At 38.4% G+C, this 17,962-nt stretch overlaps 1 protein-coding gene across 1 annotated transcript in view; it reads left to right on the top strand.

Annotated features, from left to right (window-relative positions):
* SLC41A2 (solute carrier family 41 member 2) overlaps positions 1–8,248 on the top strand; it is a 56,573-nt gene extending 48,325 nt beyond the window's left edge. The window contains exon 11 of the mRNA XM_030041426.2: positions 6,034–8,248. Within this exon, the coding sequence (XP_029897286.1) occupies positions 6,034–6,219 (186 nt within the window). The 3' untranslated portion in view covers positions 6,220–8,248. The remainder of the gene's footprint in view (positions 1–6,033) is intronic.
* The last annotated feature ends 9,714 nt before the right edge of the window (positions 8,249–17,962 follow it).

Below are 17,962 nucleotides of genomic sequence, written 5' to 3' on the forward strand. Positions count from 1 at the left end.
GCAGCATGAGAAACAGACTTGCCAGATTCATTGGGATCTGAATGTGGGTATCACCCGCTCTTTCACTTCCAGGCACGTTGCTGTCTGTGGTAGAAACCTGGCTTCTACTAAGTCATTAGCAGGGATATATCATTTTTGTATCCAGAAGGCTGAACTCAAAGTGGTTATGTGCGTAGCACGACACACTGAGTTGTGCTACAGCTAGTGCAGGTTGAGCATACCTGAACACTGAATGGTCTGGGTTGCACTCCTCATTCGGACAGCTGACAAACAGCCTGAAATTTGGACTGTCTTGGTCAAACCAGGGTGTCTGGCAAAGCTACAAAGAAATCAAGAAGGCAGTCTGAGGAATTTGGTTTCAAACTGTGGAATAAAAGAAGTTCCTTCCCACAAAATTGCATCAATATGATCAAATTGATTTAGAAACAACTTCACTTAAAATGGTATCCTCTTTTTTACTTAGATGAGGTTTTAGTCTTAAACAAATGTATGCTATGCTGTCTGGGTACTTGGATACCGTAGTGTAGCTAATACCACTTAGCTACAACACAAACAACAGCAGCAAGAAAGAACTTGCTGTTCAGTGGTTTCTTTGCAGCCAGACGTTGAAGGAAATCTCTGTATGTTTGGAGGAAATAGTGACTTGTTTCCCCTGGACACGATACACACCAGATATGCCACCTGAGAAGACAGTGGAGGAAAATTTCATTTGAAAAATATACATAGACCCTACTCTGCGAGTTCACTGACTCCAGGATTCTGGCTGTAGACAGTGGAAATTCAGCAAGTAAGTTCAGTGTACATCTCTTATGAGCGCTTTACAGATACTACTTAGATTCACATGAAGACATCAAAAGCCATTTAAAATCTAAGAAATGTAGTGTATAATTTAAAAATTAACTTAATGAAGGGTCACAACCACTAGAAGACCTAAGCCATAAATCTGGTGAGAATTATGTCAGAGTCAGGACACAGTAGTCTTTAGAAATCCTTAACTGGGGGTTTCCACTCATAATTAAAAAAAAAAAGCTTACCTTTGAATTTCATAGATTTGTAAGAGTTCTTATGCAGTAATTACCAGATCTTGTCATAGTTACATTATAGGTGAATTTTGAGTTAGTGTAAGTTTGAGAGTGAAGCAGAATTAAAATACATTTGAAAAGAGGTCACCACAGTTTATTTGCGTCTGTGTTTCCTGTCTGAAGTAACAGAATGAAACTATTTTGTAATGCACCTTCACATGGAAACAATTTAAGGTGAATCAGCAGTACTAGCAACATGCGGGATATCCTGTCCAAGGCATGCTAAACAAACTGCTAAATGGTCTTGGTTCTACATACTAATCTTACAGTTGAATTTTGATAATGCCCATGTGAAAAAGCATATGCAAATATATAACCTAAACTTTCTCTTCCCAGTTTGGGGTTGGAATTCACTAATCACATCAACTAATGTATAAACTAATACAAACATAAAAGATTAAAATCCGCCTTACAAATATTATGCATTTGAATGTTATACTTTTTATCACTGTGAATTTGACATGCATTCACTGATGAAATATGGTCATCCCAGATGAAGGAAACAATAAAAATATTATAGCATCTTGCAACATATCAATTAGGCTATAGGAAGCTTAGACAGTATTAAGAATGTTTGGAGGGAGTTATGTATTTTTATTTTAAATAATAGAGTTTCATTCTTTTCCCATTTCAGAAATCATGAGAAATTAATTACATGAGAAAAAGCAAATAGCTTTTAGGGGTCCTTACTTCATGCAAAAACACCAAAAATAGCTTTTCTTTAGCTAAACTTGTTATTTGTACCTAAAGACCTGCAAAGAATGAAAGTAAATTTTGTGCCCCATAATAAAGGAAAAAACCTGCTTTGTAGTGTATAATGCTCCCATTTCTAGTCTTGCAATCATAAGATTTGAGCTTTAAATAGTGAGGCTCACCCTTATTTAAATATTCATATTCAATTTCAGTTTCAATCTGATATTCATAATTTGAATCAGAAAGTTCAATATCGAGAATTACTGTCTATTCCTGTCCTTTGTTGTATAAAATGGTATGTGTACTTACACTCCTTATTTTCAGATTCTTCATCATTAGGGTTTGATAAAGACTTCACTCTTGCTCTTTCCCTCCTGTGCTCTCTCCCTCCTTCCCTCCCTCCCTCTCATTCTTATTGCTATATTCTGCTGCTTCTGTCTTCTGAGGACCTTTCTTGACAATGTGACTGATAAATCTTTTTACAAATACGCATTTATAAACAGAATATATCAGTCATTATTGGGATACTTATTTCATATTTTGTTAGTCTAAAACTGATGATGTCTTTAGTTTCATTTTCCTCACTTTTGATTATAATTTCTTCCAGAAGAGTAATAGCTTAGCATGATCTTCCTTTTAAAATACCAAAAGATCTGGAGTTGCCTGTATTTTTGTAGTCCTTGCTCTGTGGGTTTTTTTTCTTGATCAGTGACTATAGAGTGTCTCCCTTTTCTTAGATAGATCTTTTTATGTATATAGAAATTTAGTTATTTTTTTACCTTTCTTAAACCTCAGGGTTATTTAATTCTTCAGTCTGGAAGAATTCCTAGGGCTCTGTTTCATAATTCTACTACTACTCCATCTGTTTTTTCCAAAAACCACTTCTTTGTTCTTTTCCTCTGTATACTAAATAATTTAAAAATACTAGCTCACATCTGAACAGTTCTGCATATATTTACAAGCTTTTCTTATCACTTTTCTACAGCATTTCAAGCTAAACAGACCATTTTTGTACTATCTTATTAGGCTTTTCTGTAATGTTGATTCCTTCCCTCAAAACCAGCTGGTTTTCAATTTGAAGTATGAAGGGTTTCTTCTTCATAGCGTGAGTGCAGAGTAGAAGTACACAGTAGTTGTACTGCTATGCCATCTGCGTGATTTTGCTGAAATAAGTGTAGGGCACTGATAAATCCCAGAAAATGTGAAGTGTTGTGCCACTTAAAGTAACAAGTCTTGTAACATCTTTTGTATGATATTTTCTCTTCTTTTGACCTCTGACAATTCTTTGTGAGTGACCTTTCCTATCACTTTAAATTCAAGGACTGTCTTACTTTTAAAAATCAGCAAACTCATAGTAGGGCTTTTGCCTTTTTTTTTTTCTTTTTTTTTTTTTTTTTTCCAAAAATAACAGTTGATTGATGACTTTGATCAACCCATTTTAAGATTGTTAAGAAGTAAAATCTCATTAAAGATTTAAGTCACATTGATGTTGCAACACCAGCTACTGTGGCCAAATAAGTAACCATTTCCAAAGACTGATCTGTGTAATTCTTAAATGTTGGTGAGTTTCTAGCCATGCAAATGCATGATGATAGCATTATTCCTTCACCAAAATACAGGCTCTTTCAGTGTAAAGCCATTACCCCTTGTCCTGTCACTACAAGCCCTTGTAAAAGGTCCCTCTCCGGCTTTCCTGCACGCCACCTTTAGGCACTGGAAGGCAGCAGTAAGGTCTCCCTGGAGCCTTCTCTTCTCCAGGCTGAACAACCCCAACTCTCTCAGCCTGTCTTCACAGGAGAGGTGCTCCAGCCCTCTGACCATCTTGGTGGCCCTCCTCTGGACTCGCTCCAACAGCTCCATGTCCTTCTTATGTTGGTGGCCCCAGAGCTGAACGCAGTACTGCAGGTGGGGTCTCACGAGAGGGGAGCAGAGGGGGAGAATCCCCTCCCTCGACCTGCTGGCCACGCTTCTTTTGACACAGCCCAGGATATGGTTGGCTTTCTGGGCTGCAAGCGCACATTGCTGGGTCATATTCGGTTTTTCATCCACTAATACCCGTAAGTCCTTCTCCTCAGGGCTGCTCTCAATCCACTCATCGCTCAGCCTGTATTTGTGCTTGGGATTGCCCCGACCCATGTGCAGGACCTTGCACTTGGCCTTGTTGAACTTCATGATCTTGGCATGGGCCCACCTCTCAAGGCTGTCCAGGTCCCTCTGGACGGCATCCCTTCCCTCCAGCGTGTCAACCGCACCACACAGCTCGGTGTCGTCGGCAAACTTGCTGAGGGTGTGCTCAATCCCACTGTCCATGTCGCCGACAAAGATGTTAAACTTTACATACTTTCATAAGCATCAGTTAATATAATATGGTATAACTTTTTTCCTATTACTTAGAGAAGCCAGGTTTGTTATAATTTGTGTTATGCACCTGTAAGTTAATACAAGAAGGTTCACAAAACTTAATTTCTAAACTACCCATTTTTCACAATAGTCTAAGTCAGTTATTTTAGGGTGGAAAAAATATAGACAAATTAAAGGTTTTCATGTAATGATTTTTAAAAGCCAAAAGCGCATACCGTCATTTAAATTGAACTGTGTGCACTATGTCTAATTGGTTGTGTCATATAAATGCATTTTAAATTATTCTTGGAACAAATGCTCTCATCTTCTAATAGAACATACATAACTATTGTTGATGTGGGGTGCTACAGAGTCTTCTGTGCACATCCTGTAGGAGATGTTAATGTACAGTATCTTTTATAAACAGGCCTCTTTTTGTCTCTGTTAGAAGAAGGAGCTGACTCAAAGAATCTGATAGTCTTCCAAAGAAAACATCTGTTTTAAATATATTTGTTTGGATTCCAGTCAGCACACCTAGGACTTGCATAATTAGCTTAGACTACAGAGTTCCCTTTTCAGAAGATATGTTTATATAAATAAGCCATGCATTTTTCATTAAGCAAATACCCCCTCTTTCTTTTTTTTTTTTTTTATTAGAAAGTCAGGCTTGTATTTTAACATATGCTTTTGCAAAGCAAAGATTAATTGAGAAACTTTTTCAACACTTTTTCAACAATTTTTATATGATATTCGTTTTACTGTATTTCGTATTGTGGAGAAGTGTCTTGCAACCATCCTATCAGTATTTCAGTAAATGTGTGCATACTTTTATAAAGATGTTTTTGATACCAGTAATCAATCATTTACTAAATAAAATATGTATTTTGTACCTTTTACTACTCTTGATACTGCATATTCTTTTAAATGTACATAGAAGACTTTTTAAAAATGAATTATGGTAGTAACTCATCCGTTTACCATTCCCAAAGACCTGATTAACTAAAAATACATAAAATACAGTGTTTATTTCATCTTAAGCAGCTCCTTAGAAGAGACAAGAAGAAATGGAAGCACAGTTAGTGGTCCTTTCTCCATTCATCTCATGCCATGCCACACCACATGATTCCACTGAACCAGAATCTCTTATCATACAGCTGTGCGACATTAAAAGAATTCTTTTCTAAAACTGGATTAATGATTATGCATACCTTTTGTATTAAGATCAAACCTCTTGAATGTTCAGACATTGACAGTTGGGAATGAAATCTTTTACTTTGGGACAAATTCAGCCTGGAGCGACAATTTCATAATATATATTGCAGGTGTGCCTTATTACAGAAGGGCTGAAGCTGGTATTTCATGCATAAAAGTAGCTTCTAGGCCATTTTTTGCAGTTCATACAATCCAGATGAAACTGTTCTTAATCTGACCTGGTATTCTTTATATCATATCTGATTTCAGCTCAGTTCTAGACCTGTGGAAACAAGAGTTAGCCTGTGTTGAGTGTTTTCATCTGGGGCAACATCCGTTGATTCTGAATGATCTCGAAGCCCCGCTTAAGCTCTCACTGTACAGAATGATGTCTTGTGTGAGAAGTGCAGTCGCATGTTTTGTTGGAATTTTTGCTTTCTCTTGCCATTTTCAGAAGTCCTCAAGCATAGACTGGGTGAAGAATGCTATCAATGATTCAATATGTTCTTTCTACCTGTGCACGTGATTGACTGAGAGAAGTTGGCTAAGTGTCCCCGTCTCTAGTTGTGGGGAGTGTTTCAAAAAACTATTTTTGGAAAATATTTTTCAAAAGCAGTTGTATAAAATAGTGCTAAGTAGTAAGGAGAAAATAATGTTAGCTGTTGACTTCCTTTCAATCTAACTTAATTGGTAATAATACAGATTTTGTTTGTTTGATGTTCCGTAGGTGTTTACTCTGTTATGGATTGCTGACTGGATGGTGCACCACTTCTGGAAAAAAGGAAAAGATCCTGACAGTTTTTCTATCCCTTATCTTACTGCACTGGGAGATCTGCTTGGAACTGCCTTATTAGCGATAGGTTTTCATTTTCTGTGGCTCATAGGTGACAGAGATGGTGATGTTGGAGACTAATTATTCCAATGGATGCAATGACTTTTCCTGGAATATTGACAAGACCAATCATTCCACTTGAAGGTCCTCAAAGTGATCGTTCCATTTGGTATAAGTAAATCAAGTTGACACAGTTATAAAACAGCCTTAATGATTTTAGTTTGGTTTGCTTTTAAAAAAAACAGGATGGAACTAGGAGGATACTTGAGACCTTTACTCTGAAACCGAGGTGGATTGCTGCTAGTTGAAAACATCTGAGTAGACACAATGAAGGGCAGATCAATCTTTTATCAAGTTTTACATTTTTAAAAGGTCTGGTCTTTTAAAAGAACAGTTCCTTACCTGCATTGCAAACAAGAACAATCTCTAATTGCTCATTCAGTGGTGATGAAGAAGAGGGTAAGACCCAGTCAGTGGCTTGCCTTGTCTTTCCCTCCCGGGAACAAAGTGGGTATATATTTTCATCTTACCACAGAAGTGGTTAGTAGACCTCAGATGAATTCAGTTTCATAGACATTACCTGATTAGTTGATCATATGTTCTTATCTTACAATTTCAGTGCTGTGCCTCTCTGACCATTGCAGACTTGATATCAATAATAACTGTTATGGTGATTTGAACCCTTATTGTCTAAACAATTTGTCACTTTATTTTATGTATACTAATATGACCATCAACATTTATAAAATTAGACACTTGAAAAGCACTTTGTGCTAAAAAGAGCAACCTAATTATTTTGCTGTTGTGATTTATTAGAACAAGAGCATAGTAAAGACAAATAATGTGACTCTGACCTGATCAATAATAATGGATGAATGATTAAAACTCCTTGTGTTGGAAAGTGTATTTTCATTTAGCAGCTGAAAAGCTATTTAACTAACTGATATTAATGTTGTGATGGCCAGTATCCTGATTTTAATGACGTATTTAGAGGTGTTGATTCAAGTGTAAATACTGATCCCTGATTAAAACTTGGGGTATAAAAGATTATGTTTCTTTTTTAGGCACTTAGGAAGTTACATAAACTTCTAAAATTCCAGAGCTATCTATGTCATCCATTTCTAAGCAGAAATCTCTGCTAACAGGATTTCTGTTTTCAAACTGTGGAAGTAATATGGTCAATAAGGAAAATGACTGCTTCTAAATAATTTCTCTTATTTGTATACCTCAATATTTCAAATAATACATTGATTATGAGGACTCTGGTTGCCACTTTGAAAAAATGTGCTAATTGCTCTGTTTTAAAGTCTAGTGGGAGTTCCTCATGGCATATGTTTTTAAAGACTATAGCATACATCCTAAATGCATAATTAAATAAACAATTCATATTTTAAATGTTGTGATTGAAAGTTTTAAATTTTGAGACTTAAATCAGACAGCTAAATCCATATATCAGCATATGTTGTAGTCCTGTAAACATTAGTCATGTGATTTATACATATAAAACCTCCCTTTTAATTTGATGGACCTACTCAGATGAATTGAATTATATGGATAAGTGTTAATGGGACTTCTATAGGTGTCGGTCACCTTAAACTCTGTGGAAGTTGGAAGTGTTTGCAATTCTGAAAATTAAACCAGCTATTCAGTGCCTACACATGGATTTAGATGCCTGACTTTCAGCTCCCTCATTTAAACACTTTTATTTAAGCTTTTTCTTACTGTTATGATAATATAGTTGTTTGAATGAATCATATGTATTATGTCTTTTATTATGTGAGAGAGATGAAATCTAACTTCAGGTTCTCTGACTTTTCTTAGTTTGTATTAATGTTATTTAAAATAGTTTCTTGTATGTAGCATTGTGGGAAATACTCCTATTAAATTGTTTAAAGTGGACTAGATGTAACTGATGTTTTAATTTTTTTTCTTCAATAATGGTTATTTATTTTTGGTACAGATGTAGATGCAAATTTTTTTATTCTGATAGAACTGCCATCTGAATCAACTAAGCTGCCATTTCAAGAACTTTTCTCATTAAAGTTACTGGATTTTAAGGTCCTTTTTAAATGAATTTCAAGATTCTTAAAAATTAAAATTTCTTGAGATACTTGTGATCTGTGCTTATCTGATGCATGAGGGTGCCGTAGTATTTAGTCCTGACAGTATCCTTAGTGTGTTAAGTATTTTCCCAGTAAATAAGCAGCAACTGTTGGTACAGTCTGCTGACAAATGGGTGAGTGTTTAGATCACAGAATTGGGGAAGAAACGTTAAATGGGACAAATTCAGTGAAATTTGAAAAAGGGAAATATGTTGACAGACTGGAATAATCTGGGCATGGAAACAGTAAGTGATGGAAAAGTGTAATGGGAAAATTTGGTACTTCAAGGGGGGGAAAGTTCATTGCATGGTTGAGAGAGCAAAATCCATGTTGTGGGAAAGAAAGAGGTGCAAACTTTCACACAGCATTCATTATGAGAGGCAGGAGCAAACAAAAGGAAGTTATTTGGAGAAAAGAATAAAAAGGCACATCCAAACTTGTTTTTCAGGAAGGGAAGAAAAATTTAAGTCGTGTTGAAAGCAGTTGGGGAAGAGGTGGAAAAAGACATACTTTGGAGAATGGTGGAAGTGAGAGAAAAAAAAGAATGGTCTCAGTAAGGTATGGTTAAAGAGGAGTTTGAGTGGGGAAAGAAGCATGACATTGATAAAGCAGAGAAAACCTTGACATCGGGAAGAGCAAGGAGTAAATAATCTGTGATGTGGAAAGGGGTTTGATTCCTATGTGGAAGGGGCATTCTAAAAACTTACAGGGATTGCTAACTCTGCTACCTAGTGTGATGAAGGTAAAAAGCTCTTACCACCAAGTTTTGGGGGAATATTATTCCAGCCATGAGGATAATATGGGAGAAGGCATGAAAGAGTATTTGGATACCAGAGAACCTATCATCTATTCAAAAGCTGTACTCCCTAAATCAATTTTAACTCTAGTCAAGTCAACCTCTCCACAGTATTCCACCAACCTGATTTTTTAAATGCATCCCCGTAACAGTCAATTACTTCACTGTATGTGCAGGTAAGAAATGTTACCAAAAATTCTATCAGTGACCAGTCGTGTGCTTTTTGTACTGCTCAAAGCATACGATTGAAAGGGACATCCTGAGATGTTATTCTGTCTCTTGTTATCAGAGCAGCCATATTTTATAATCTTGCAGATAAAATGATTGCTTTTTATATTAAAATTCATTAAGTGTTTTCCTCCCCTCCACCTGCTAGAAGATTCTTTCATACCTTCTTTTATAATTTCTAGCCTAATTAGGGCTAGGGCTGATTCACATCTATTTGCTTTTGTGTCAGCATGTAGCGTTTTCTTTGTTTGACTCTTGCTCATATCGGCTCATTCACCTTATTTAAGCTGCAGGTCATCGTAAAGCTCCTCCTGCAACTTCTTGTGCCATTTTCATTCTCCTGATAAGCTAGACCAGCCAGAAGCTCCAGTTGCTTTGCCTTTATGAGTTACTATCTGTAACCTGATGCTGAGTAACTGCTGGAGTGCTCTTGTTTGGCCATTCTTACTGCCTACTCTTCTTTTCTCTATTTCAGAAATATCTCTAGGGTTAAATATGTGTAGGGGCAGGTTATTTGAAATCTGTATCATTTGCCATTCTGAAGGATTTTGTGAACATCTCAGTTGTTCTATGAGCATGCATGAAAGGGGACAGTCTCATTTGTTAAACTACAACCAAATGCAGCTTTGAAATTTGGAGTCAGAAGTATTTCATACCATAGGTGGTTTATTTTCTTTTTTCTGTGTAATGCTTTGAAATGATGTTTGCATTCTAGTGAGTTACTGAATGACTCCAGCTTATTTTTAGAGTGATTATGTAGCCAGGATAGTTCCACAGCTTTATTCTGCTGTTTGATACAGGGGAGGATTCTTTTTTAAATGTATTTAGATCAATATTTTGAGTTTTATAGCATCATTGTACATCTTGCCTTAATCTGTGATGTTTAAATTTGCAATATCCTCTTCCACTCCCGTGTTTAATATATTAATTTCACAGGGGGTTTTAGAATGCTGATGAGAAACTGGTGAGCAGCAAATTAATTTCATTTCTTTCTACAATTTGCCAACTAAATTAAACTTTTCTCATACAAAGATTAAAACATCATGGAAATTACGGCTTTATAAATGCAAAATAGTTTGCAGAATCAGGACTCAAAATAAGACCTATCATCTTTTTAATGGATTTGCTATTTCACTTCAATTCTGAGCATCACGAAAAGCTCTCTTAAGTCCAAGAATAACCCAGAATACACATCAGGAAACAGTAGTATAAGCACTCTGTGAAATGAAGTGTTTGAAATTCCTTATTATTATTATAATGGTAAAATTGCTATTGCAAAGGAGATAGTCTCTTTAGAGGTGCAGAAAACGGCAATAGAATATGGTAATTGAATTATAACCTGCTGTAAAAAGAGTCAGACGATGTTCGAAAACAGTACCGAAGGTACTGGAAGCAATGTGAAGTCTCTTAGGAGGATTTTTCTTTTTATTTTTGGCTAGGTTTTCTGTGATACAATACATGGTATTAATTGTGTTCTCTAATCTATTCCTAATCAAGTCAGTCTGTTGATCAGTTATCTTTTGGATTATCATTTTCCCATATGTACTCAAAGTTAAAAAAAATCAGCTTTCTGTATAAAAAGGTGGTGAGGAAGAACTAGTAAAGAGGTGTGTTTTGTCATTAAAGGACAAAGTCATAACGGAAAGTCTTTCTGTTAAATTCAATGAAAATTTGATTGTCAGGCTGTGCATGGACACTCTAGGGAATCTAGTATTAACAAAACATGAATAATTCACAATTAAAGCTAAGAACCAACACATTTAGTAAATATACGAGATATTGCCATATTCTGGGTGGGTACCCAAGAGCAGCAGTGTACCCCTTAGTCATTCAGCATTGGCAGGGCTGGATGGGCTTTACTTTCTCTGCAGTTAAAAATTTAATTTGATTTCAAGTCCTGCTAGTTGTTTATTTAATATACAGGATAGTTCATCATATGGTCTATGTATGCTTTTATTTCTCAGTTCAAACTATACTTGAAATTTGCTTCTTCCTTTACTTGGCATTCTTCAACTTGCTCCTTTGGGAGATTGTTTCCTCTTCAAGAGCTGCTAAAAGTCTTGAGAGGTCAAGGAAGTGCTTTCCTTGAATAATTTTAAATCAGCTTTTTGCAAGTGAGATAGGGTCCTGAATGAATTATATGGTAGACATCTTTGGGAATAATTGACTTCTGAATAGTTCCTTGAGATTTAATATCTCTAAGTTCTCAGATTTACATTCTAAGTTTTACTGTGAACAGGACCTAAAAAGGATTTTGCCTGTTTACTAATTTTTTCTGTCCTCTCCTGGTTTTAATTAATGAAGTTGTTGCCATGTCCTGTCTACAGTAGAACAGCCTTTTAATAAATTTGACATTCTAAATGGTTTTCCAAAAATTACGAGCAATAATGCTTGTTTTATACTTGGGAAGCAATCATCCACTACTTTCCTGTGAATCTTCATACTATGGTTAGCTTTAGATCATCCAAAGCCCTTTTTTTTCCTGTTTGTTTTTGAAGCAGGTGTTTTTCTCTGTGCTGACACAACTAACTGTTTTATTCTCTTATAGTATCCAAGATACTGGAGTAACATTAGAACATGCTTCATCTCAACTGTTTTGAAGACTGAACCAATTTTTACTCATTAGATAGGAAAATTTAGACATGTCTAATTCTAGTTCTAGGGACATGGATGGTAGCTTTTACTTAAAATAGAAAAGTAGCTCTGGAGTTTAGAGCATTTCCAAATTTAGCTCGTTAAGCTTGCCCACATTAGGTAACTGAGATCAGCTCAGGTACCAAGTTCATCTGAATTTATGGACAAAAGTATAGATGATTTGGAGATGCAAGTGAGCTTTGTATTTATCTAATACGTGGAGACTGGCTGATCACTCCTCTCTGTTTCATTCATTTCATCTTAATGCTTTGAGATTGCCATTGCTGCTTCTTTAGAACCAATCCATTAAGGCCACTAAGTACTATGGTAGTGTAAGTAACTACCACATATATATGGAAACTGTGGTCCCCCTTTGTAACAGAAGACATTAAGGCCTTTGAAAAAAACCCTTACAAAACCTGCATGTCATTTGTGCAAAATGACAGATCTAAAATGCTGCAAATTCGGATACAAAAAGACACGCTCATTCCTAGGTTTCATTTCCAGCTGGGCTTTGCTCTATTCCCACTTTAGAAAGCTGATTCATTTTTTTAAAGACTTTTTTAAAAAGCACTGTAAGGTTACCATGCCAAAGAGCATGAAACCCGGCTCTGTTAGATACCATGTCTGGTTATGTGCTCTGTGCGTGAGACCGACATGAGCTATGACTACGTTCGCCCCTTAGAGAGAACTAAACTCCTTGCTCTGAGCAAAGCCTGGCTATATAGTCTTGCCATTAAACAGAATATGGCACCATACAGGATTGGCACTGTGCTGAATACGCCGTACCGGCTGTGCGGGGTTCTTCACCGCAGACAGCTCTACAGCTGGAAGAGCCGACACCGAGACACCCACTGTGTTGCTGGTACATAGTAAGACTTGGCTGAGAACTGGGAAAGAAAAACTGCATGCAGCAGTTCCTCTAACCCATCTGAAGGTATTTACTGAGCTATCCCCCCCTCTGCTCCATGGGCCTTCGCTCTGCCCCATGCAAGGGGTCTCAGCCATCTGCTTAGATTCTGCTTTAACTTGTTGACTTCATAAGGGATGTGAACTTGTAGATACCTCTGCGATCCATCTTCTTATTTTCATGTCTTACTAGAGAAACAGGAAGATGCAGAAATGTCCATCAGTTCAAAGGAAGTCTGGTTCTGCTGTGCTACAAAAATTGAATTTAAACATTTATTAAGACCTGTAAATATTTTAAAGGCCTTCTGACTTGAGATTATTGCATTACATAAATGTTTAATAGATACAGAAGCTGCACTTAAAGCGCTGATTAATGCATACATACCTCTGGAATATGTATAGCTTTCAGACTGGCACTAAGAGAAACAAACTTGAACATTTTTAGCACTCATTACAAGAAGTAGAAAATGTCCTATTACCATAGGAAGCCTCTCACAACATGTATTCATGAGACAAAAGTAGTAACCTTTCTGATTGTTGTTTCTCATTCAACTCTAAGAATATAGCACCCAGCTTTCTGGTCTATTATGGAACCGAGGTGTTTGGTGTAAGCTCATTTTTAGTTATCAGATTTTTTTCAGAGCCACAGCATACCTGCTACCTCGACCATGTTGTTGTCGTGTGCATCCCTCACATATGTTCATGGTCAAGTCTCCTGCTAGATAAGGACCAAGTCTTGTAACCCATTTAGTCCTGTTCATACCTATGTAGAAAGCTCCTGCAACACGTAAGAGATTTATTTTTTTTCCATTTCTCCTGTTTTTAGGAGGGTATTGCTCACAGCTCAGTGGACGAGGTGAGATCCATGCATCCTCCGTCCGCCCTGAGGGCAGCTGTCTCCTGTTCGCCGACAGCCTCGGACAGCCCCTAGGTGACCTGGAGTGCCTTTTCCAAGAGGAGCTCTCGGGATGAGGAGTAGGAGGGCTACGGTGTCAAGTGTGACTGTGCGAGGTCGGTAACTAGCCCGGTTTGCCCGCGGATTTTGGGGGGGTCTGTGTGCTTGCCTCTCAGGGCTACAGGGGGTGCCAATGGCCGTAGGGCAGAGACAGCTTTGTACAGCACTGACCTGGGTTTAATTCCTCACGTGAAATGGGAGATACGGCCTGGAATCCTTAGTCAACAACCCACAACAAATTTAATTGTCTTCATATAAAATTTTCTAGTTCAGGCCAAACAATACAAGGAGCTGTGTTTGCTCTGTACGGCAGACTGATGGTCACTTGGTAGAAATGAACCGCTGTGAGTGAGAGGGAGGGTAGGATGCCCAGGTTTAGGATGCTTCTCCGCTGTCTGACAGCCTCTGGAAAGGGGGGGAAGCATCTGGCCATGCAGCACACGGCGGCATTCAGTTCACGTCTATCCTGACGTATATCCAGATCACATCAGCAAAATCTTTGATGCAGAAGGAAACCATTAGCTATCACCATCATCTCTTCAGCTAATTATCCCGAGGCTTTTTATGTGATCAAAGGAAAAATGCGAGCATGTTATTTCACTCGGAAGCAGGAGCACACCTGGTTGAATACATCCACCGAAATGTCCTGCTAGAGGGAAAGCTAACATCTCTGTCTCCAGCTGGAGAGCTCTGCACACCTCAAAAGCTCACTTTCCATGGTAATTTGATAATAAAGGAGGAGTTAACAGTAATACCCGTGACAAGGACTACAACAGCATCTGTGAGCAAAAGGCTGGCTGCAGCCTTATCCTGGTTTAAGGTATGGAGGGCATACCGTTCCTAAGGGCTCGAGATGGAGCCTCTGCCAGTCAAAAACCAAGCACGAAGTGTCTTAAACCTGAAACCAGTTAATTATTTCAGAAGCGTTCACCTGAATGTTTTCCATCTGACATCTTTACACTCGTGAAAAATAAGACTGAAATCCAGATACTGCAAACTGTGTAAGTCCTTCCTTAGGAACTGGGACGGAGCCTGTGTACTCTCCTCTGGCTGCATTTCCCAGCATGGAAATACTCATTAACGTTATATGTGAGTCGTTTATAGTTTTTAATCAGCTTCCAATAGCCCTGGTAAAGATTTGCCAGGTAACCTGAAACATACTACAATAACCAAAGCAAGATTACTCACCTCGCTGTGTTCTCAAACGCTTTCCTCTAATTTAATTCTTAGTATCTCACAAGGAGAGTCCCCAAACACAGACTTTCCATCTTAAATTTCCTCCCATCTTGTGTTCCTTTCTGTAGTTAGACAGACTTAATTTCTCACCCGAATTGCACTCAGCTGTGCCTCCTTCTAATCCTTGCACCATTGACTTACTTAAAGGGGGTTTTTTGTAAAAAAAATAATTGTGGATTTCATTTTTGAAATTTTCCTAAGTGACAAAGTGAGGCTTTAAAAGCATCTGCTGGAGGGAATGATACATATTGCACGTAAAATCATATTGCACAAACAGCAGTAACATTTTTATGATAAAATAGCAAAGTACCTTGTAAAATTCATACAAAATAGCGGAATTGTTATGTCTTTCCATATAACTGAAGGCAAATTTCTTAATAAATCACATATAGCTATAATTCCAGGAGGGAAAATATTTTGTTTTTCTTGAATGGGTGTCTCAGCATTTACCCGGCCATCTCTGCAAACAGTGCTTGCCTCTCTATAGCACGGCTGCTTGCTCTGATTTGACCTTTCTTTCTACATCCATCTCTTTCAAGTTCAAAAAATGGTAAAAAAATCTATGCAGTGATTGATTGCATTAATGGAGCAAACAATCACTTTTAAAAAAAACCCCAAGACCTCTACTTTAGACGTAAAACTAAACCTGTTTTAGCTAGAATAGTTATCTGCTAAGATAAGTCCGACTCAACTGAGCCTAAGAAGGGCTTAGGCAATGCCCCAGCCCTGTCTTTGCAGGAGCTTTTACAGCAAATTGGGGCCCGTTGTGGGTTGCAGGTTTTGACTTGATGTAGGGCTGCAAATACCTGCTGACAGCACAGAGACCACTTGCTAGCTAAAAAGTCATGAATTGCCACAGTATAATTCTAGTTTTTAGAATAAAAGATGAGGCCTAATGATTTAACAATTATTATTCAGCCGTATGTTATCCTGGCAGCTTTATGTATTAGTAAAAAAAATAGAACCAAGGGCATAAACTTTGGATTGATTTTTCTCTTACTGAGGAAAACAGCTTTGCTGGTTGTTTGTTTTTTAATTAAAAACTCTGACTGAAATGAGATTTTCAAACCCACATAACTTTACTTGAAATGCTATGTCTCATTTTCCAACATAATCTGTCCATTTGTTGCATAGTGATAGGATGTATGCTACTAAACACCTAAAGAAATGTTATCTCAGGTCTGCATTTACTCAAAAAATAGGGACAGAGGAATCAATTTCAATGTCTAAGTCAGTAACATTCTTAAAATGCTGGCAAAATATATTTTTAACAACATATAAATGAATGAAAATATTTTCTGTATTTTTTTCCTCCATGAATAAGTCACTGCTCTCAGTCCTAAATGCCTCTGACTTAGCAGAAGCCATTTATTGACAGTGAGTTGTATCTCATAGTCTGGAGGCTTGAGCAGTCCAGTGGAGTGACATTTCCAGTAACGGGGGAAAAGATCTGCTGTTCATCTTGCGAATAGGGAAAGTAAAGTTGATTTTTCTCTTTTATCACAGATTTTTTTAAAAACTGATTTGCATGCAATTTGGGGTGGTGGCTTTTGGTATGTTGTCCTTTAGCGCACCAAAGAATAAAACCGGACTCTGATTTTTCAAAATTTTCAACTTTTGGCAAAGTTGAAAGTGTAACTGGAAAAGCAAGATACTTTTGTGTGGCATCAGGAGTCTTGTACGTGATGATGTGTAACACAGCTAGTGCGAAAAGCACGGCACCGCTGTCGAGAAGCATACGCTCTAGTTTCCACTCTGCTGCTGGCTGCATTTCTTTCATTTTTTTTTTCTTCCTTCCTTCCAGTTTGCCAGATTTTAAATTTTTTTTTTTTTTTTGCAATTATGGTAGAATTAAATGAAATGTATTGTCATCCAAACAAAGGTTGGGAAGCGTTGGCGGAGCTCGCGCCTGCACAGGGAGCACGTTATGACCACAGGAACAGGCTTTCTTCAAACTTTGCATCATCTCCACTGGACTTCTTGTGTGATCTGGTCACTTGCTTGGCCGAGAGGACACCTCAGCCGTGCAGGACCCTGCCGCTTCGTCGCATCCCCCAGTGCTCCGTACTCATCTCCCCGGTGCCCGGGTGCCGTGCACAGCCCTGCTGCCACCAGCTCTCCTGTCCTACAGCAGCCGCCCCTGGTCCGTACTGGGGCGGGGGGGGGGCTTGGCAGCTGTGGGGCAGAAGCTGTATGCTGGGTACCAATGGGAAGGGATTTTTGTAAATCTGTAATTATTTAATGGAGAAATTGAGGCTTGCCAAGAAGACAAATCCTCACGCTTCCTTCCACTGGAGCAAACCCAATTTTGCCAGTCGCTGCGGCAGTATCAGGGATCGGGCTCTTCTCCGCTATCTTACAAGCCACAGAGGAAATCACCCAAAAGCTGTTGCACCCAACGGCTGTGCAGAGAGGCCATTTCTTACCCCATTACCCCCCAAAATGGAAGTTCCCATTTTTGCATCCATATGATTTCAATTTTCTGAAGCCCCCCCAGCTCACCCCTCCGTGGCCGAGCTCCGCAGCCGCTGGTCCCCGCTTGCCTGGGCTCGGTCCCCCGGCGTGCCCTGCCCCACCTGCCCCCACGCAGCCACAGGATTTCTCTTGGCCCTCGTTTCTGCGTGACTCCATTTTTGAGAATGCAAATGTTATTCGAAGCTGATGGACTCTCTCAGGGCAGTAGTGGCTTGCTTAGACCCACGTACTGCCAGAAGAGGATTGCATCGCTTCGAAGCTTAAGTCATCCATGCCCTGCCAAGGTGCCGAGGGAGGCAGAGCGATCAGCACGGTGCTAATCGCTCACTGACACCGAGTCCTTCTCGAGACCTTCTTAATTATCTCCCTCTCTGGTTGAGATTGTAGAGGAAACAAATCACCGATGTTTTGAAATGTGAAGGTTGTTGTCTTAATACCGCACAGCCAGGCTGCGATTTCAGGAGGCTGCGCTCCAGTTCTGCCTATTAA

The sequence above is a fragment of the Aquila chrysaetos genome, chromosome 17 (genome assembly GCF_900496995.4).
Source record: "Aquila chrysaetos chrysaetos chromosome 17, bAquChr1.4, whole genome shotgun sequence".
NCBI lineage: Eukaryota > Metazoa > Chordata > Aves > Accipitriformes > Accipitridae > Aquila > Aquila chrysaetos.